Below are 21,890 nucleotides of genomic sequence, written 5' to 3'. Positions count from 1 at the left end.
GCCGCGCTGCGGACGGGCGGAACCTCGGGCCCCGCCCCCGGGGGAGAAACACCCAGTGCCCCACGTCGTCCCGGCCCATCCTGACGCAGAGCGATGCGTGAAGCCGAGCGGAACTCCTCCTTCAGGTTCCCGGGGCTGTAGGGCTCCCCCGAGCTGACGGCCTCCTCTTCCTCGCCGGAGGGGTTGGTGGGCATGGCCTTCTGGCCTTGCGGTTTGCGGCCCACGGACGAATTCGCCGCCCCACCAGGACTTCTGGAGGAACGTAGCGGCCGAAGGGACGGGGCCCGTCGCAGTTTCTCGGGTCGGGCTTCGATCCTGCCCTTAATTAAGATGGCGACGCCACTGGCTTCAGTGTCGTAAAATCGGTTGGGCGCTAAAGCAACGTCGGGCCGCGGAGCCTGTCGGGAGATCGTTTTAAACGGAGGTGGCGGTGGCGGCTGCGGACTAAACCGCCCCTTCGCTAAGGCGGCGGCTGCGCGCTGGCTGATCCGGAAGGGCCCGCGGGAGAGGGGCGCCTTGGCCACGTCTCCGTGCGCGAGGAGTCGCCCCTCCGCCGGGGGGAAGCCCTTCGCCCTCCCGGGGGGAAGCCGCCGGACCCCCGCCCTCCATGGAGCGGCGGCCCCTCCCTGGGCCGGTCCGCTTCCCCGGGGAACCGGTTTTGGAACCCGTCTCTGCCCTAGCATCCCGTCGGCGGCTTTTGTTTGATAAACCTCAGGAGATTTTCGTCTCCATGTCGTTGATGGATCCAGACCCGAACGAGGGTTTGTGAATCCGGAATGCGTGCCCGAGCCACCGCGGGATTGTATTGGTAAGGGGCTTTGTTACAGGGCTTTTCTGCTGCCTGGTACGGGACTGCCTGTCAGGTTGACATTGTGCTGTGCTGGGTGTGTGGTGTGCTGGGGGGTTCACGGTGGGTGCGCGTGTCTAGGTGGGGCAGGCGCTTGCTGCGTGCTCAGCCGTTGGCTGAGAATTGGCATGGGGCGCTGGTGGCAAACTAGGAAAGGAATTGAAGTCAGGGGGGGCCCTTTCGAGGACGTGTCCTGAGAAAAGCAGCTACGGTTTCAATGTTTTATGGATGACACATGCCACAGGAGTTGGAGGGAGACTGGAAGACGCCCTGAGGGATTGGGACCCGCAGCGTGGATAAGATTTGGCCACAAAGGGAGCTGAGAAGTCTAACGTGGCAACCAGACACAGAATAGTCCCAACAAATCCACCACCACCCAGCCCATTTTAAATCGTTACTGGAGCAGACAGCCACTTTTTTGTCCCTCCAAACCGCCCATTTGCCTTAGCAGCCCGACGCCTGAGCCACAGCGCCACCAGGACTTCTTTAATTGGCAATAAGTTGCAGAGGACAAATCGGATAGGCATGAAGAGCTGTCAGTCAGGGCACACATATTTGGAATATAGGACAGTGGTTTTGAACCTTTTAAGGAGTTGGCTGCTAGCCCATCTTCACCGCCTCCTCTACATCGAGGACATGCACAAGCTGACAGCAGTTTGCTTATATGCCTGGAGGGTTGCTGGGCTTTAGACTGGTGCCTTGTCGCTGCATTTGGGGTTAATAACTCATGGAGTCGTAGAAAATGACCCCCGATGGGCCCAGATAATGAAGTGTCTTGGAACCCAGTCAGGAGTTCCAGCTTTATGCGCAGGAAGAGTGGGCATTGTTAAGGGATTGCTGGCAGGCCCATGACAAGATAAAAGTGGTGCGTATGGGAGAAAGGAACAGGACGGGCCACTATAGTTTAGTGATACTGGAAATGAAGACCACACCTGAGTGCACCAGCACACATTCATTTAAGATGACAGAGCGTGATGGCAAATTGGATATAAGAGTGAGGTTGAGAAGGGAAAGGTGGGAAAAGACAATGAGTTATTGTTTAAAAATGTAGTTGGAAAAGGAAGAACAATGGTTGGCTGGAGTGTGGACAATGTTTAGTTTTGAACACTGAGTTTGAGGCCACTCAGACTAGAATGCACATGAAGTGGTGTGAAGAGAGAGATCTAGGAACCACATATAGACTGTGTGCTTTTATTTGTAGAATGTGTGATTTCAGACCAGGAAGGAGGGGCACACGCGCTACTAGATTAACAAGAAGGAATCAGTAAATGTTAACAGAACTGGAAGAATTACCAGGAGGAGAAATATTGCCTCCTATCCCTGAGTATAATGTCAGAAAGAAAGAAAAAAACACCCAGGAAGGTGAAAATTTAAAAGAGTGAGGTTGAGCAAAGATGATGAATCAAGTATTTGGCATCTTTTTTTTTTTTTTGGTGGGGGGGGAGCGGGTTGGGCAGGGAAACAGGTTGTTGGCATCTTTCAAAGTGCAGTTCCTTTAACTGACTTGTTAAAGCAGTATTGAATTGCCATCACCCTGGACAGCGGTGCTGTTGCATTTCCAGTTCTGACGCTGTGCCTGAGACCTGCATACTGGGCAAGCCCATCTCGCTGTTCTTTGTCAAACCCTCCAGATAAAGTGTGAACGGATTGTGGTTAACATTAGGGAAGTTGACAGTGCCGGAAAGCCTGGTGCACTGCTTGCTTTAAGAAAAGAACCCTCCCCAGTTGAGGCTTTCTCCAGGCTTCCTCAATGGAGACGAACCCAAATGGAACTAAGATCATGGCCTAGAAGATACTGAGGGAGGTGGAGTCCTCGTAATTCCTCACTGCGGACTCTGCAGCCTCCGACCAACGTGATACAATTAGTGTGATTTCTCAACTGGGGATGCTTTTGATCCTGGGGTGGTGGGTAGAGAGCCCTGTGATGGAGGAGGAGGAGGAGGGCAGCAGCTGGGTCATAACAAAGGTGGTGCCTCATGTGCCACACACCTGGCCACCCTTGCTTGCCTCCAGGTTGTAGGCTCTTGTCCTACCCTGTCTGGGCACCAGTAGGGACTGTTGTGGACAGTGGTGAGCATGCACTAAAGGCTTCCCCTATGTAGCTTGCCCCGCCCCCCAACTCCAGGTCACCGAGAGTATAGTTTCTTTATGAAGATGCATGCAGAAGAGATTGCTGAAGGTTGTCAATTACATATGTATTAGTAAGTGGAGACACTGGCTGTGCACTACATCTGAGACCATATTAGTCTTAGGAATTCGCTGTTTTCTTAAAGGAAAAGAAAATTTAAGGAACACTAGAATCTGCTTGTGAGTAGATGAAAAGGGTGTTGTGGAATAGAGATTAGAGATGCTAGAGGGTTGAAGTAAACATTTAAGGGATGTGGGAAGAATCACAGGAATCCAGAATATTAGCAGATGGGAGAGCTGGAGAGAGCAAATAAAGAGGGCTTAGTTTGGGCAGTAAACTGGGTGGTTTTTGTGCTGTGGTCGCTGTGAGTCAGAATGGATTTGATGGCACCTAACAACAATTCTTTTAAAAAACAATTCTGTATGACTGGAGGAAGAATATGGAGACAGGAATATTTTGACTCAGATGTTTACTTGTGTTTTATTGACTGCAAAGGCATTTGAGTGGGACATGTGTCGATCATAACAAACTACAGATAACATTGGGAAACATGGGATTGCAGAGCAGTGGTGATCATGTAGAACTTGTACACAGACCAAGAGGTAGTTTTTCGTATGGTGCAAGGGAACTGCATGGTTTAAAACCAGAAAAGATGTGCATCTGAGATGTATTCTTTCACCACAGCTACTCAATCTGAATGCTGAGCACAGAACTTGAGAAACTGGGCTCTATGAAGAACATGGTATTAGGATTGCAGAAAGATTCATGAGCAGATTGTATTATGCTTGCTGAAAGCCAGAATAACTGGCAACACTGATGGAGAGCAAAGGCTACAGTCTTCAGTGTGGATTACAACTCAGTATAAAGAAACCAAAGATCCTTACTAGACCAATACACAGCATCAAGACAAACTGAGAAAGAGAGTGAGGCTGACAAGGAATTCATTTTACTCTGGACCACAGTCAGTGCTTAGGAAGCAGCAGTGTAGAAATCAAAGTAGTGTACTGGGCATTGTGCTCTTGGAAGTTTAAAGAGTAAAGATGTGTCACTGTGAGGACTAAGGTGGGCTTGGTGTAAGTTTTGGTTTTTCGGTTGCCTCATGTATGTGAAGTTGGACAGTGAACAAAGAAGACAGAAGAACAATAGGAACCTGGTAGCGTAGTGGGTTACTCACTGAGCTACTAACTGCAGATCAGCGGTGTGAACCCACCAATCTGGGAGAAAGATGAGGTTGTCGGCTCTAGTAAAGATTGACTTGATGGCAGTGGGTTTGGAGAAGATTTGAATTGTGATACCGGTAAAGAATATTGGAGAACAAACATGAGTGCATTCAGAATGCTTCTTACCAGTGAGTGTGGTGAGACTTTTTCTCATATACTTTGGACATATTATCAGGAGAGACCAGAACCAATTTGATAGCAGCTAACAACAATATGTTGAGTTATGATCTATCACTTCTTAATTATTGAACTAGGCAAAATTACAGTCGAGTCAGGAGTGAGAAATATAAATAGGTATAAATTATTGTTTAATGTATGTATTGGGTAGTTTCACATACCTGAATATTAAATATGCAAGGAAAAGATTTGCTTGGAAAATTAGCTCTCAATGCTATCTTTCTCACTGAAGTTTACTGCAGAATTTGACTAAATTTTTTCTAGAAGTAAAAAAAAATTTTTTTTCTAGAAGTCATAGCATTTCTCATAAGGAGTCAGATTTGGTAGGGCTTTGCATTGCTCTGAATTACTTATCACCGCTCTTCTAGCCATGATCTTTGTATCGTCCACTAAATGACCGGGTACAACTATACAAATTTGAGGTTCTTGTGGCCCACCAAGGGGATGGGACAATTTGCTAATAATGTAAATAAGGTGTACAACACCCTTATGGGGTGGGACCAGGCAAATAAGATATATGGAAACCTTAAGGTGATCAGTTTAGTCATCCAGCTAGGTTTAAAATGAGCCATCCCAGAGGCAGAATTGGGGATCTCAGGACTCTTAAGAAGCTGAGCCAATAGACCTGGAGATACCTCCGCCAAACCTCCCACACTGTTCGGAAGTTGATACCTGTTGAAAGACAACGTGACAGATAAAGCACTGGTTTTTGACTTACATGGTTTCACATCCTTGTTCTTCTCTCTAAGTGTGCGCTTTAGAAAGTTTAGGAACCCGGGTGGCATTGTGGAGTAAGTGCTCAGCTTCAAGGTCAAGTCTTTGATTCAAACTGCTCTGGGGAAAAGACGTGTCAGTTTGCTTCTGTAAAGATGACAATTTTGGAAGCACTGTGGGACAGTTTAGTTCTGTTCTTGTAAGGTTGCTATGTGTCAAAATCAACTTGTTAGCAATGGATTTGGCTTTTGTAAAGTTATGTAATGTTTCTTTGTTTTCCTTTCTGTCACCCACTTACTTCATGATGTTGTTTGAGGATTGAGACAGTATTTGTTAAGAGTTTAGAAGAATACGTAACACATGATGATAAATTTGAAATAAGCAGTCTGTAGGTAGCTTTGATTAAAATTCCCTTCTAAGTAAATAATTCAATATACAATTAAAGCCAGAATGCTTTAGAGTATTTAAATTGTGTTGTGTAAGTTGTATAGCATGTGATCTTATTCTGGCATAATCTGAGTCTTGAGGACTGTAAATTTAATTTATAGTTTTATGAAAAATGCCCTAAAATCTAGTGCATAGTAATAAATGCACTAACTTTTCATTTGTGAAAACCATTTTTAAAAAAGCAAATGTACAAGTACTTGGCAATAAGTTTATAAACTTTAATCTATTTAACACACTCTTAGGAAGAACTCACCAGTACAGACATAAGCATATCAGTATTTTCATTTTGGAGCTCTGTAAAATTCTGATGACTCCCTGTGTGGTGCAGACAGTTAAATACTCGACTGACCCAAAGGTTGGCAGTTCAAACCCAACCAAAGATACTTTGGATGACAGTCCTGGTGATCTACTTCAAAAGGTCATGCTTGAAAAGCATGGGGTGTGGTTCTGTTCTGCATGCTCAGCGGTTGCCATGAGGCATAATCAACTTGCTGGCAACTGATTGGTAGATATGTTGGACTTGAATTCAGTTCTATTTGACTGAATCAACATTTTAGCTGTTAGAGGGCATTTAGTGTTGCACTAGGGTAATTATACAAGAGAAGAGTTTAATTGCCTGCTTTACTCAAGTAGCTTAGCTTAGTCTTGTTGGGAAGATAAAAAATAGACACAAAAAAATAATATAGAAACATGAGTATAGACCAAATGAATGCTATGGAAGAAGGTGACAGGGAAGAGTTGTGTGCATTGGAGACTAGTAGTCTCCAGAGATTTTATGGAGTTTTCTTGAAGGTTTTTAAAGAATCATGTAGAGGACTTTTAGGGTTTTAAAAAATATTTACCCCCCAAGAACTCATTCTGTACATACTACATACAGTACAACACACTGCTCGGAAGGAGCCACTAGTACAGACATACATGTATCATGTAAGGAGAGGGATGATGGAAAAACTGCTTTCAAGGAGATAAAATTCAGCAAGTTCTTCAAGGAGTTAGAATGATAAAAGGACACCGCAGCGAGGGCACCTAGTTGATAGGTGAAAACATGGAGACAATCATGTATGAAAGGGCTTTCAAATCTGGCTAGACTAGAGCATGTACACTAGTACAGATAAGAGCTCGCAGCACAGGGAATCCCGGACAGATAAACCCCTCAGAACCAGTAATGAGACTAGTGATACCAGGAGGGTGGTAAGGGGGAGGTGGGGGGGAAAAGGGGGCACTGATCACAATGATTGACATATTACCACCACCACCACCACCCCCAGGGGATGAGCAATGGAAAAGTGGGTGAAGGGAGACAGCAGAAGATGTAACATGAAAATAATAATAATTTATGATTTGTCAAGGGTTCATGAGGGAGGGAAAGAAAAATGGGCTGATACCAAGGGTTCAATTAGAAAGAAAATATGAAAATGATGATGGCAATATAGGTACAAAAGTGCTTGACACGATGGATGGATGGATTGTGATGCGAGCTGTAAGAATCCCCAATGAAATAATTTTTTAATGGAATTTTTCTATGAACTTTTTGAAACCCACCCCTACTTACCGTGACCTGGATTGGCAAGAAGTAGGAGGATAAAGAGGCTAAGTTATGACAGACTGCCCAGCAGACAGATTTAGAATTTCTCTTGTTACTCCAGAGGTTTTTGTGTAGGTGACTAACAAAGTGCCATTGCTCAAAGAAGGCATTCCCTTCAGACCCAGAGGGATTTTGCAATAGTTAGGAGCTTTCTAGCAAGGACAAAGGAAGTGTATTTGAGAATGAAAGCGAGAAACAGTTTAAGGAAAAATTCAAAAGCCTGTGCTTAGTGATTACATGTTACAGAATGGAGATGAGGAACTACTGTGTTAAAAATTTTTTTTAATTCTCTTTGTACAGACCATGGATTCATATGATTCATCAGAAATGACTCCTAGGGAAAGGGCATCCTCAAGGCTTAAAGACTACTCTATAGGTGCCACCCCTCTGCAGAAACGATTGGAATCAGTAAGGAAGCAGACTACGCTTGTCTCTACTTCACATCGAAAGAAAATTCCTGAGTGTTCACAATTAGAGGTATGTTTTCTGAGCCCATTCGCATTACGCAACAATTGGGAGTGTTCATGGCTGGAATCCTGGATGGGGGTTTAGTAGCACAAAACTAAAACCTCCAAACTCACTGCCATTGAGTTGAAGTGAACTCATAGTGACCTTATAGGACAGGGTAGAACCGCCCCTGTGAGTTTCTGAGACTAACTAAGAGTGGGAGTAGAAAGCTCTTTCTGTATTCAGCAGAGCAGCTGGTAGTTTTGAACCGCAGACCTTGCAGTTAACAACCCAAATCATAACCACTATGCCACCTAGACTCCTTGACTGTAGCATGTAGATATTTTGATCATTCTGACAATGTGTTGTCTACTCTCTCCACTCACACAGAGTGTGCCTTCCCCACCCTCCTCTTTACAATTAATCACTGCCATTGAGTTGATGCCAATTTATAGCTATGCCATAGGACACGGTAGAACTGTCCTATGAGTTTGTGGAGTTGAAAGCCTTGTCTTTCTCCCATGGGGCAGCTGGTGGTTTCTTTCTCGAACTGTGAAATTTTAGCTAGCAGCCCATAGATTAAGCACTACGCCACCAAGGTGCCTAATAGTCTGTGGGAAACCCTTTAAGATACTGCAGTATTCTGCTCCTCTTCAAAATCTCCCCTTTCATGGAGTAGCCATTGATGCTTTCTGCCGGAGTCAATCTTAACATGATTACAAAATTATTTTGCAAACTACCTCCATATGAACTAGCCTTTGCCATTCCTTTCCAAATCCTTTTCCTTTCTCTGTTATTGGTAGGGACTTGAGAATTCCTGCTTTTCAATACTTACAATTTATCACTACATTATTTTGGTGCTTAATATGTTCCAGTAGTTAGAATGGTGTCAAATTGTTCTCTTTTGATCATTCCAAAGAAACTAGTGGTAATGATTGTACAACTCTTGGATTAAGTTCCTATAACACTGTTCACCCCCCCCCCCACCCAAAAAAAAGCCAGTTGCTCATAGGCACAGATATTGAGAAGGAACTAAAAATCGTTCCGTCAAAAAGAAGCCCCCCAAAAAGTGAAATAATGCTGAAAGTGGGCTGTGCTGTCAACCCTGAACATTCCATAGAAAAGATACTGTTGTCGGAAAAGAAAAGGGGCTCTAGAGCGTATAATATGAGTCATTTGTAATTGTACTGAAATCAGTAGGATTCGATTCCAGGAGCTTAATGAGTGGTTTTGAGGCACTCTGCTAGGTCTGAGTGGACCATACCTTTATTAGTAGTTTCGTTATTTGTCAGTGTTTAGTTGCTTAGGCTCTTGAAATTTGATAAAAATTTTCCAAAATCTTAAAAAGTACTACCGCTGGTAATAGAAATTAACCAGAAAACATTTTTATATGAAGGTTGGAATGCCCCAAGGAATAATTCTGCTTATTTTTGATGCAGGTAATTTTGCTTTACATTTTGATGATAGTAAGAAAAGTATTTATAACTTTCAATGAATTTTTAATTCAAAAACATTTTTATTTGCTAGGAAACTATAGTTTTGTGGGGTTTTTTTGTTGTTTTTTTAAAACATTTTATTAGGGGCTCATACAACTCTTATCACAATCCATACATATACATACATCAATTGTATAAAGCACATTCCCTGCCCCAATCATTCTCAAAGCATTTGCTCTCCACTTAAGCCCTTTGCATCAGGTCCTCTTTTTTTTTTCCCCCTCCCTCCCCTTTCCCCCCTCCCTCATGTGCCCTTTGTAATTTATACATCGTTATTTTGTCATATCTTGCCCTATCCAGAGTCTCCCCTCCCCCCCTTCTCTGCCGTCCATCTCCCAGGGAGGAGGTCACATGTGGATCCTTGTAATCAGTTCCCCTGGAAACTATAGTTTTAAAAGATAGTTTCAGTGGCAAGATTTCCTTAGGAAATATAGACTCAGGAAAAATCAGTTTGGGAGAAAAGCAGGAGCTTATGTAAAAAGCCTCAGCCATGCCACTGTACCAACACAAATAGAGCAGTTTTGCTTTTGATGATTTCTGTGGTTTTAATAGAACATGTCAAAAATATTCCCATGTATTTGACAATCTTATCAGGCATGTTGAATATTTAGAGTAAATTTGTTGCCAAACAGTTTTCTTTTTTTCTATTTCTGTTGTTTTTTTAAAAAAAATTATTAATTGGGAGTTAATACATGCCATACAGTTTTTAATTACACAATGAAATGTGATCAGATTAGTTACTTTGTGAATAGCTACTATTTTTGAAATTTGTTATCTGAACTTTCTCAAAGCGAAATGGTAAATGTGTATTCAATAAATATTTATTGCACACCTGTTCTGGGTGGCACAGTTCTGGTCGCTAGAGGTGCAGGGAACAAATGAAGCATAATCCCTGTTCTCATTAAGCGTGTACTCTGAGAGAAGAAAGACAATGAAAGCAGCCTGACATAGAATGTCGGCATTGTGAAGAAAAAGTGTTTCCTTGGACAGGGTGGCTCAGGTTATATTTGGGCAGAGACCTGGATGAAATGGAGGAATATGCCGTGTGCGCCGCTCAGGGAAGAGCGTTCCAAATGGAAGGGGCAGCAATGCAAAGAGCTGATGAAGACCCTGCAGATACTCCTGTGTGATGGGTACAAAGATCACTTTAAAGTTGACCGTACTGTGATTAAATTCTTATTTACTAATTTGTCTAATTCTTAAACTTCTTGTGTCTTGATTTTTTTTAGGAAGATATTGATCCTCAAAAGGTTGCATTCCTTCTGCATAAACAGTGGACCTTATATAGTTTAACTCCCTTATATCAATTCTCCTATACTAATCTCAAAGAATATTCTAGACTCCTAAGTGCCTTTATGATTGCTGAAAAGCAAAAAGGAATTGCCGTGGAAGTTGGAGAAGACTTTAATGTCAAAGTGGTTTTCTCTACCCTCCCAGGAGTGAAAGGAACGCAGAGGGACTCGGAGGCATTTCTTGTTCAGGTACTGTACGTAAGCAATTCTGGCTTCCTAGGGGGAGGGGACGTGTGCTCTCCCCATGTTGAAATTATTGTAGTGTCTTACTGTTTTTAAATACCTAACCTTAATTTATAACTTAACTTTATGTTTCAACACATTATAGCATTCGAGATGGCTAATTATAAACCAGTCATTTTTGCCAGATAATAATACAGTTTTTTTGTGTGTGAATTGGTTGAAGGTATACAGAATACATCAGTTTTTCCTTCAGCAGTTTATGCATATTTTGTTCCTTTTTTTTTTTTTGCAAGGGCCAAACCCCACTGAGACCCTAGTCAAAATTGTGGGCTTTATTGAGGAAGTGAGTAGGTTACAATTGAGGACGAGAAACTCTCAGTAGTTCTTCCTGCAGACAGGCTCTTCTAGTGCTGTCACGTATTGGCCACAGGACACACCACTCCACCATAAGGCTCAGCCTCAAGGCCCTCTGTTCTTGCTCCTTTGGTTGGCACACCTGACTTCCCAGCTCAGTATCTGGAGGCAGCACATTTCTTTTTCTTTTTTTACATTTTATTAGGGGCTCATACAACTCTTATCACAATCCATACATATACATACATCAATTGTATAAAGCACATCCGTACATTCTTTGCCCTAATCATTTTCAAAGCTTTTGCTCTCCACTTAAGCCCTTTGCATCAGGTCCTCCTTTTTTTTTCCCTCCCTCTCTGCTGCTCCCTCCCTCCCTCATGAGCCCTTGATAATCCACAGATTGTTATTTTGTCATATCTTGTCCTATCCTGAGTCTCCCTTCCCCCCTTCTCTGGGAGGCAGTGCATTTCTAATGTGACCGCTCTCAGCTTGACTTGCTCGGGCTTGCAGAACCAGGCTTCTGGTCCACGCTTAGTCTGTTGGTTCTGTTGCTGCCACCTCTCTGCAGCTCTGGTGGCACAGCTTTCTGCCCCTGCACGGACACGCTTCAGTGTGCAGGGGTCTTGGAATCTAAAGGACACTCCACTCTGGCTCTGCTTTCTTTCTTTTTTTTCTGTTATTCCCTGCTTTTTAAAAAAAATCATTTTATTGGGGCTCTTATCTCCATCCATCCATGGCATCAATCAAGCACATTTGTACATTTGTTGCCATCATCATTCTCAAAACATTTACTTTCTACTTGAGCTAATTTTTTATCTCCCTCATCCACCTTCCCTTATGAACTCTTGATAATTTATAAATTATTATTATTTTGTCATATCTTAAAAAAATTTTAAAATCATTTTATTAGTGGCTCATACAACTCTTATCACAACCCATACGTCCATCCATTGTGGAAAGAACATTTGTACATTCGTTGTCCTTGTCATTCTGTGCTCTTCTTTAATAGAAGAATTGTAGGAAGTTGTATTTGATCATTTTTATACTTATTTATAGTGATTTTAAGATTATTTTTCTGAATATTAATATCTGGTTATGCTTTATTGACATCCCTTGTGTTATAGTTTGGTTTCACCAAGATTTTGCTATTTATGGTGTCTCAAATGCATAAGAATATTGAGAGCAGGATCAATTACTTTTACAAACTCTAATAATAATTAAGGAGACAATTCCCAGTGTAGTTTTTTTTTTAATTGCCGAATAATACAGAAACATAAAAATTAATAACACAGATTATGAGAAGATGTAATTTCAGTAACACTTAAAGAACCTGATTTTTTCCCCTCTTCTTTATAGATTTTGTCAAAATCTCAAGTGCCATCTGAGAACATTAAAGAGAAAGTGTTGTGGACGGGTTGGTTCTGCTGTCTATTTGGAGATAGTCTTCTAGAGACTGTCACAGAAGAATTCACCTGTCTGCCGTTATTTCTTGCACATGGAGCAGAGTCAAATACAACCATAATTGGAAACTGGTTTGAGAAAACCTTTGACTGTTTTTTCTGTCCCTTGTCAATCAGTGCGTTTAATCTTTCTTGGATGGCTGCTATGTGGACTGCGTGCAAAGTGGATGGTTACATGGCCACTACAGAATTTCTTTGGGCTGTCCCCTGTAGCCCACAAAGTCTTGATATTTCTTTTGCCATACACCCAGAGGATGCAAAAGCTCTGTGGGACAGTGTGCACAAAACACCTGGAGAAGTTACACAAGAGGAAGTTGACTTATTCATGGACTGCCTTTATTCACATTTTTATAGACATTTCAAAATTCATTTGTCAGCCACAAGATTGGTTCGTGTTTCAACATCTGTAGCTTCAGCACATACTGATGGAAAAATAAAGGTTAGTTTGAACAATTATATCTAGTTAAGTGTTCTTTTCGTTATTGTTGTAGTTTTCAAAATGGTGAATGTATTTCCACATTGAGGAAGCATTTACGTGTATCCCTCTTTGAGACAATGGTGAGACTTTATTCTTTATGGATAAAATTATATACTTCTAATGGGAGAATACTGTTGTCTGTCCATATTATTATTTCATAATATTTTTTAATACTTTAAACATTGTCTGAGGAATTTAAAAATAATTACCAGAGGAGCAGAGTTTTTTGTGTTAGATAAAAGAATTATAGCCAGAAACACTGAAGTGAGAAATTATCTTTATAACTTAGGTTTTCTTGATCCAACTAGGATAGAAATCATTGACGGGGTTTTATCCTATACTAAATGCTTCACAAGAAGGATCCGAAATAAATGAAGAGTTGGAACCTAAACTATGTTAAAAAGCTCCACCAAACCCTCTGTGACTGTCTGGTCTTGTTACTGTGTATTTAACTTGCGTATTTCCAATCTTGGGAGTCCTGGTGGTGCCGTGAGTCCCATGGTGGGTTGCATGGTGGGCTGCCAACCCCACGGTCAGTGATTCACAACTGCCAGCTGCTCCAAGCAAGAGAGACCAGGCTTTCTCCTCCCAGAAACCTTTGTGGCCTTAGAAACCCACAGGGACAGTTCTCCTTGGCCTCTGGGTTCATTGTGAGTTGACATAAGTGGATGGCGGCGGAGTAGTTCTCATCTTTAGAGCGACCAAGTGGCCAACCAGATTTGTACATAAGGAGCACATGCCTTCTGTATTTGTTTGCCAGTCATTCCTTCCCCATGGGAGGTATTTTTGTAAATATGCTCTGCCCATTTTTATTTTAAACAGCGACATGTTTTTAAAATGGTGTAGCACTTAGAAAAATACCTCCATGGGGAGGCAACCAACTATCTCAGCAATCCAAGTATAATTTTGCCCCAAAAATTCAGATAGGTGTTTTTATCCACATTTTTATTTCTGTGGTAAAAGTATAGCTTAGACATTTGTCAGTGCAGTGATGCTAAATATGTCGGTCATGTGCATTCATCATTGGCGGCCAAACAGTCAGGACATGAGGAAACTGAAGCCAAGAGCGGTTTCAGAGATGGACCCACAAGGTAGCCTGATAAGGGTCAAGGCTTGACTCTGGTTTCTTAGGTTCCAAAGCTGCCACCCTCCACCCATATTACAGTGCTGGTGGGTTACACTTGCTGACCTTGTGGTTAGGAGCCCAATGCCTAACTTACTGTGCCACCAGAGCTCCTGAGAAGTAGAATAGAACATATAAAAAGGTGAGTATTTTGCCCGTGATAAGGTCTTGATGTTAAATTTATTTCTTCCTAGGGTTTACAATCAGATATTTAAAGACTACTTTGATATTTTAAAGGGGAAAAATTAGGTTTTAGTGACTCAATACAAAATTCAAGAAATTCATATATACTTTAAAATTTTGTTTCTGTATGCCCAAACTTTTTATGAGTGTATTTCAAAACTTTCATATAATGTGTTACCCATCTAGGAGTGTAAATTTATTTGGCCTATTCTAAATCTCAGGGCCTCTCAGGGATAGAAGACTGTATAACTGAGGCTCCTAGATTCAAGTACTGCCGTAATGGTAGTTAACATCTCTTGAGCACCTACTTGTATTCCGAGTCAGACCCCACTTGACAGCACCTAGCACCGACAACTTGTAGGCACTATTCAGTACTCCATACACGTCCTATGTGCCTAAGAGGGAGTGGACCACAAAGCAAGTAGCTCGAGATCACGTAGTTAATAAGGAGCCTGAATTTGAACCTAGCTGTCTGACTCAAAAGCTTACACTTTTAACTGCAACATGGTACGGCCTCCCCAAAAGTTTGAATTTAATGATTAACCAGGTTTTTGCCAACTTCTTAGTTTCTGCAAGGTACTTATTGGAATCATAAATATCTGGAAATCAGGAAGAATGGACACTACCTGGAAAAAGTACATTCTGTAATTTTGTATATTAGATCAAGAGTTCATAGATACTCTTTCTTCTAGCCCATGGACAGATGTCAATTAATCCATAGAAGCTAGATAAGTAAAAACCCTGATGTAATGATTTCTATATTAAAAATGATTATTGAATAATAAAACAGTTATAATAAATTGAAAGCAGTTCCAACCAAACTAGAACCCACTGCCATTAACTTGGTTCTGATTCACAATGACCCGGTGGGACAGGGTAGAATTGCCCCTGTGCACTTTCTCACAGGGTTCACCTTAACGGGAGCAGGATACTTCATCTTGTTCTCTGAGGAGCAACTGGTTGACTTAGAACATAGGTTCCCAAACTTACTTACTTACTGCCCCCTCTTAAGAAAAAAATTGCTCAGCACCCCCCCAGCAATGGACAATGTTGCTTCTTAATAATCCAGGGTAAATTAGGCTGTCCCAGTGCTTCCCGGGGAAGCACAGCCCATTTTGGGACACACTGGCTTGGAGCACCAGGGGTTTGGATGCCTGCGTGGATCTTGCAGATAGGAGACTTAAATAAGCCAGGAATATTTATTTACCTTTCCTCTGAAGGAGCGCTGGTGGTGTCGTGGCTACGCATTGGGCTGCCATCCTCATGCATGGTTGGCAATTAGAAACCACCAGTAGCCCCACAGGAGAAGAGTGGACTTTCTACTCCCGTAAAGAGATACAGCCTCCGAAACATGGGGTTGCTGTGAGTCAGCGTTGACTTAATGGCAATGAATTTTGTTTTCCGTTGAGACATCGAGTGTTTTTTTATCCGCCTCCCCCTTGATTGTCACTTGGTGAGATTCAAATGGCACAATGGTATTGGAAACTTAGTGTTAGCAGTTTTGAAAAAAGTATTGCTTTTGGTTTAATTACTGTGGGCTTAATGATTAAGTTCCAGCAGTTAGACTAATGCGACATGGACCATTCAAAGCAAACTGCTTTGTTATCGAAATTAATTTTATTCCAATTTTTTCCCTGCAGATACGATGTCATAAATACCTCATTGGAGTGTTAGCGTATTTGACAGAATTGGCACTTCTTCAAATTGAGTGAGGCTGTGTGGACAGTACTCGCGTTCTCACTAATCGCTATGCTGAGTGATGGGTATCCACGGCATCTCTTGGGAGTGTCTCCGCGCAAGGACAAGAAGGGCCCAGAAGAACATCCGGTGGTGGTAGTGCGTGGGCCAGGGCGTGAGTCCTGTCACTTTGATCTGGGATGTCAGCCTATGGAACACACCACGTGGCTTTTACATTGCTCACTGCGCTCTCCCTCCTTTTATCAAGAAATATGAGTGTTTATTATACCAACCCTTTGGGGGCCAAGTGCGAGATCTCTAAACTCGGGTATTTCTGACTTGGGTCTTTAAAACCTGTAATTCCCGTTAGACTTGTATTTACAGTGTGTTTTAAAAGACATTTTCCAAGCATAATTTTGCTGTAGAGAACTGGCAATCAATCTCCACCACAGGAAATGACAGATTACTATGTGACTCTTTTAGCCATTAACCTGATTGTTTTTAAACCAATTGTTACTAAAATGTTGAATTAAACGCCCTTTTTAAATGTAGTAGTGTTTGTCTTGCTAGCAGTATTTCAGTATTAGCCATAGAGTCTCTAGTGGCATGGTGGTTCCAGGCCAGCGCAGTGGCTAACTACGAGCAGCTCTTCAGGAGAAAGGCCTGACAATCGGCTTCCATAAAGATTGAAGCCCAGAAAGCCCATGGGGGCATGTTTGCTCCTGCCACGGGATGGGGGTCACCGTGAGTAAGAATGAATTTGATGACATTCAACAATAATAATATACCCATTGGGTTGCTGAGTCATGATAAATGCAAAATGGCTCCCTCCCATGTCCCGCCCCCCCTGCAACAGTGGTTACAAACCAACAATAGAACTATAAAGTTGTCGTTGAAAGGTACCAGCGGGCTCCCATTGAGGGTAGAAATGGTCTGCTTTAACCTTTGCATCCGAGTGTTTAGCATAGTGCCTGTCAAATAAGTGGAGAAATGTTAACCAGTGCTTTCATTTCGCACAGGAAAACCGAAGTCAGCCAACGCAAGAGGCATGTGCAAACTGTGAGGTCTAAATCCTGTCTTTATTTACTGAACATAGAAATTTAAAAAAAATCTTATTTGAGACAGTTGTCATTTAGAAAACAAAGATTGAGTTTGGGCATTTCAGATCTAGGAGGAGCAGCAGAGGTAATGGCAAGAGCATGGACATGAGAGCATTCCTTTATCTAGCATATGCCACGCTCCTGCTGTTGTGATCAGCATCGCACTGGCTCAGATAGGGCAGTGAGACGGAAAAGACCCTGGTCCCGTGGAGATGATATTCTAGTAGAAGCATGCAAAAGGGAATGTTATTCAGTGAAGAATGCTGTGAACCCAGGAGAGCAATGTGGAAAGGGTGGCTGAGAAAGGGCCTACTTTAGACATAGTCAGGAAGGTCTTTCTGACCACGTGACATTTGAGTTCTTAGGGAGAGAGAAGCAACCATGTCAAGATCTAATCTGCTTACTAATAAGTAGATTAAACAGCAAAAGCAAAGGCCTTGAGATAGGAAAGAGCTTATTTGAAGAACAAGGGGAATTGATTTGGCTGGAACAGGGTGGTAGGCAGGGAGGAAAGTATGCGATGATTCTTCCATGGGGTTATAGCTACCAATTTTTGGCCAGACACGTGGCTGCTCACAATAGACAACCTAAGTATAGTCATGTGACTGTTTTGATCTGTGAGATGTAAACAGGAATGTCATGTAGAACCTTCCTTTAAAAGGTAGCTGCCAGGAGTGCAACAGAGCAGCAAGGGGAGCAAAGCAACATAGTCCCCCAGGAACCCCGAAAACAGATTTCAGACTTGGAGGGCAGGGCTTGGCACCTCATCAGACTCAGTCGGAAACCATACGTAAGGGTCAGCAGACAGAACTGTTCATAAGCCCCCCTTTTTTCCCTCTTCCTCGTCTATTTTTTCATGTCTATCTATATACGATAGGCAACATAAACAATCCCAAGGAGTAAAAATGGTCTGGGGGGGGGGACAGGGGAAAGAGGGAGGTGGGGAGCCAACAAACCCAGGGACAAGGGAACAAGAGCTATAGTTGATGGCAAGGAGGGCGTAGAATGCCTGGAGGGGTTCGATCAAGGGCAATGTAGCTGAGAGGAATTAGATAGCTGATATGAAGGTTGTGCAGTGGTTCTCAACCTGTGGGTCGAGACCCCTTTGGGGGTTGAACAACCCTTTCACAGGGGTGGCCTGATTCATAATAGTAGCAAAATTATAGTTATGAAGTAGCAACGAAAATAATTTTGTTTGGGGGGGGTCACCACAATATGAGGGAACTGTATTAAAGGGTCACGGCATTAGGAAGGTTGAGAACCGCTGTCATAGTGGGACAGGAGGAAAGTAAAAGGAAATAGGGGAAAAAACTAGGAGGCAAAAGACAGAGGTATAAATATAGGCATGCATATAGGTAAATATATTAATAATGACAGTACAGACCTATGTACATATATTTATGTCAAATATTAAAAAGCAGATGGGCATTGGGCCTCTACTCAAGTACTCCCTCAACACAAGAACACTGTTCTAATAACCTGTCATTCTGTGATGCTCACCTTCCTGACACAATTGCTGAAGACAAAATGTGTGCATAAGAAAATGCGAAGAAAGCTGATGGTTTCTGGCTATCAAAAGATTTAGCATCTGGGGTCTTAAAGGCTTGTAGTCATGCTATTACAAATATTGTTATAATAAAACAGCCTTGTGTGTGCTTCATTTTATATTTTTTCCAGTGAACCATTATGATACAATACTGGAAGAGGGATTGCTAGCCAGAGGATAAATGCATACAATTTTGCTAGATAATTGGTAATTTCATAGGAGCTGTACCATTTATAATAATATCTTCACCAAATTCTATTCATAGTACATACAGTTCTGCCTTAGTGAAGAAACTTTGTAAGTTACAAAGTGGGTTACATTTACCCTCCTGCTTAAAACCTTGTGTTGGGGTCCTGACAAGAGTAAGAGCAAATCTTTTCATAGTCCCCAAGACTTAGATTATCTGGATTCAGCTTCTATCATTTAGGATTAAATGTCCCGTGGCAGTTTTACCCTGGTCCTATATGGTCACACTATGTCGGAATCAACTTGATGGCAGCCAGCTTGATTTTATGGTTCTAGTTGCACAGTGAATTACAAAATTACTACCCCCCCCAAAAAAAAGGATTAAGGAAACTATATTAGGTGGCTCTAAAAAGTTGAAGGAAAAATGGGATTTAAAGATAGTTGAAACTTTGCATGAACTTTTTGAAGTCTCCTTATCCAGTGTCATGGAGTGATCTGGCTGTATCATTTTTCTTGTGAAAATATATATACCAGGAGATCAGCCAGCAGAACCACCATGTATACAATTCATGAATAACGGACTATTTCAGCATCTCTCCACGATATAGTTCTGTGAAAAGAACAAAGTTAAGACAATGTACAATATGCTTCCTTGTGTGAGCAAGTAGAGAAGCATGAGCGTATGTATGTATATGTTATGTTTAAAAAAACATGAATGGTGGAGGGAGGGTGGGGTGGAAAGGGGAACTGATAACGATCTACATGACCTCCTCCGTGGGGGACGCACAACAGAAAAGTGGCTGAAGTGAGACGTTGGACGGTGCATAATATGACAAAACAATTGATAAATTATCAAGGGTTCATGAGGGAGGGGGGAACAAGGAGGGAGGATAGAAAATGAGCTGATGCCAGGGGCTTAGGTGGAGAGCAAATGTTTGAGAATGATGAGGGTAATGAATCTACAAATGTGCTTTATACAACTGATGTATGTATGGATTGTGATGAGTTGTATAAATCCCTAATAAAATGATTTAAAAAATTTAAAAAACATGCATGGATAAACTTAGAAAAGTGGTTCTTTGTAGTGGATAGAAAAAATAGAGAGGACAGAAATGGAAATTAGCCTGCTTGGAATGTTACTTGTTTAGAGTTTGGAACCATGTAAGTATGTAATTATGAAACAAAATTAGATGTGAAAAAAAATGAAAGCAAATAAACCTAAATATGTTAGGTTCACAGATCCCTGGTGCTATACTGGTTATGCATTGGGCTGTGATCAGCAGTCGGCAGTTCGAAACCACCCGCAGCTCTGTTAACAGTTAGCCTTGAAAACCCAGAGGGTTGCTGAGTCAACGTTGACAATGATGGCAGTGAGTTGGACTTTTTTAAAGTGAGATGTTAGGGTCATGGTACAATCACTTAATTCTAGTATTTTAATATTATAATACTGTAGTACTTAGTGGGCTATAAAAAGCATTAGCCAAAAACATTTTTATGGTAAATACTACCTTTATTTTAAAAAGTTATACATGCTAGAAAAAGCATAAATGATACATGTAAACAACAGTTTACCAAATACTTAGTCCTTTTCTTTGTAAAAGGTGCAAGTGATTTTTTTAATGTAAACACAAAAGTTGCCAAACATTTTGAGGGTGAGGGGTCAGGGAGGAGAAGGTTAATCCTTTTGGTTGTGATTAATTTTATTCAAACATTTTCCTGCAAAATACATGGAAGAGAATTGGTCTATGAACACAATGAACAAAGCTCTTAACTACTATTTTTTTTTCCATAAAATCTTAAACTTTTCACCAGAAAGTGCAATTTGAGAGAAGTAGGAGTAGTGGGCTTGTAGAATGAAGATGACACAGAGTTTGTATAAAAAACCAAGATCCTCTGAATGCTTCTGTCGGCTTATACTCAGTCTGAGCTGAAGACTGGTGCGCTTGGGTCTCACCAGGCCTGAGCATCAAGTGTAAAGACTTGTATAACAGTATTCACTGATGGGAGAGGGCGTTTCTCTCCCTGCTGGTCCTTGGTAGCAATGTGGAAAGAGGAAGGAGAGTGGCTTTAGTTGGTGATGCTTCTGAACACTAACTCTTGCAGAGCTGCAAATGGTTTTTTTGGGCGATTCTCCAGACAGCATGAGTTTTTTTGTTTTTTTTTATAGAGGCACTGAGCACAGCCCTAGATTTAGCAGAAACTCTATAAGAATATTCTGTAAAACAGACTTTAAGTAGAGCAGAAAACAAGGTTCATAAAATCAAAGGAAACAAGACTCAACTTCCACTGATGAAAACTGCAGCACTGTGTCCTGATGTATTTCTTTTGACTTGCGTGCTTGAAAATGAGATGTTTCCTTTAAAGAAAAAGATTTCTAAGTCTTGTGGTTTTTTAAGTGCAAGAGTGACGTCTTCCTAAAACATCTTACATATCTACCGCTGTCGTTGGCGATCCTTTTAAGTCGCGGAGTCTTATGGGTGGAGTGCCTAGAAATAACCCTAGATCATACATTGCCTTCCCTTATCAGTATTTTCATATGTAATCATTACCTTAAAAAGTAAGATTGGCTGCTTGGAATTTTATTCTTCATTTGCTTTCCTCCCTTTTTTGGTGGGAGAAAGAATAAGTACAAAAAATACATGATAAATTAAAACCAAAAATAAATATTCTTCAGGGATGAAAACAAGTGTGCAAAGGTGGCATCTTGAAGGTGAAGTACTTTCATTGTATATCGATGTCCATAGTTGGAGGCACCAGCAAAGAATAAAATTTGTTGTAATGTTTTCTTGAGTTGTACAAAGTTCCAAAGTCTAAGCTCTCCAGAACACAAGAAGCATAAACATGACTGTCTTCTAGATGTTTACCATATATGAGACTCACAATGTGTCATTTTAATAACTCCTACACCACCCCCTAGTCGACGATAATTCATCCCGCCATACAGCCTGCAAAGAAAAAACAAATCAGATTTTCTAATGGAAAAAAGTACCATTTCTTCTACTAAACACTTGCTGCTATCTGTTATATATTACAACCAATATTTCAAAAGCATGCATTTCTTTTAAAGATTAAGGCTAGATTGAACACTCAAGCACAGCAGAATTTTAGATACTGAACTGCCCCCACGGGGCTGTGTGAACACGAGGAAGAATCATCTCTCCATTTTGGAACTTGACTGTCTTCTAACAATTACACATAATCACATCTTCTGGGTTTCGGTATCTAATTTTGTCCTGGGATATATTAT

The 21,890-nt window shown here is 41.6% G+C and overlaps 2 protein-coding genes across 3 annotated transcripts in view; one reads left to right on the top strand and one right to left on the bottom strand.

The window, feature by feature from the left end:
- Nucleotides 1-58: 58 nt before the first annotated feature.
- CENPL (centromere protein L) lies at nucleotides 59-18,571 on the top strand. Its single transcript, XM_075527664.1, has 5 exons — nucleotides 59-808; nucleotides 7,419-7,595; nucleotides 10,291-10,542; nucleotides 12,247-12,789; nucleotides 15,775-18,571. The coding sequence occupies exons 2-5, from the start codon at nucleotides 7,422-7,424 to the stop codon at nucleotides 15,844-15,846; spliced, it is 1,041 nt and encodes a 346-aa protein (XP_075383779.1). The 5' UTR covers nucleotides 59-808; nucleotides 7,419-7,421; the 3' UTR covers nucleotides 15,847-18,571.
- A 1,561-nt stretch (nucleotides 18,572-20,132) lies between these two features.
- Nucleotides 20,133-21,890, bottom strand: part of KLHL20 (kelch like family member 20) — a 72,044-nt gene continuing 70,286 nt past the window's right edge. For both annotated transcript variants that reach the window (XM_075527661.1, XM_075527654.1), the window contains one exon: nucleotides 20,133-21,588. In XM_075527661.1, the coding sequence (XP_075383776.1) occupies nucleotides 21,504-21,588 (85 nt within the window). In that variant the 3' untranslated portion in view covers nucleotides 20,133-21,503. The remainder of the gene's footprint in view (nucleotides 21,589-21,890) is intronic.

Source organism: Tenrec ecaudatus, chromosome 1 (assembly GCF_050624435.1).
Source record: "Tenrec ecaudatus isolate mTenEca1 chromosome 1, mTenEca1.hap1, whole genome shotgun sequence".
NCBI classification, from domain to species: domain Eukaryota; kingdom Metazoa; phylum Chordata; class Mammalia; order Afrosoricida; family Tenrecidae; genus Tenrec; species Tenrec ecaudatus.
The sequence above is the reverse complement of the archived record's forward strand: the minus strand, read 5'-3'. Positions and strand labels throughout refer to the sequence as shown.

What these genes read in the sequence shown, in the direction of transcription:
- CENPL (XM_075527664.1), top strand. Translation starts at nt 7,422, where the DNA reads ATGGATTCATATGATTCATCAGAAATGACTCCTAGGGAAAGGGCATCC. An exon ending in CTGAGTGTTCACAATTAGAG is followed by an intron (nt 7,596 to 10,290) that starts GTATGTTTTCTG and finishes GATTTTTTTTAG; the next exon opens with GAAGATATTGATCCTCAAAA. An exon ending in ATACTGATGGAAAAATAAAG is followed by an intron (nt 12,790 to 15,774) that starts GTTAGTTTGAAC and finishes TTTTCCCTGCAG; the next exon opens with ATACGATGTCATAAATACCT.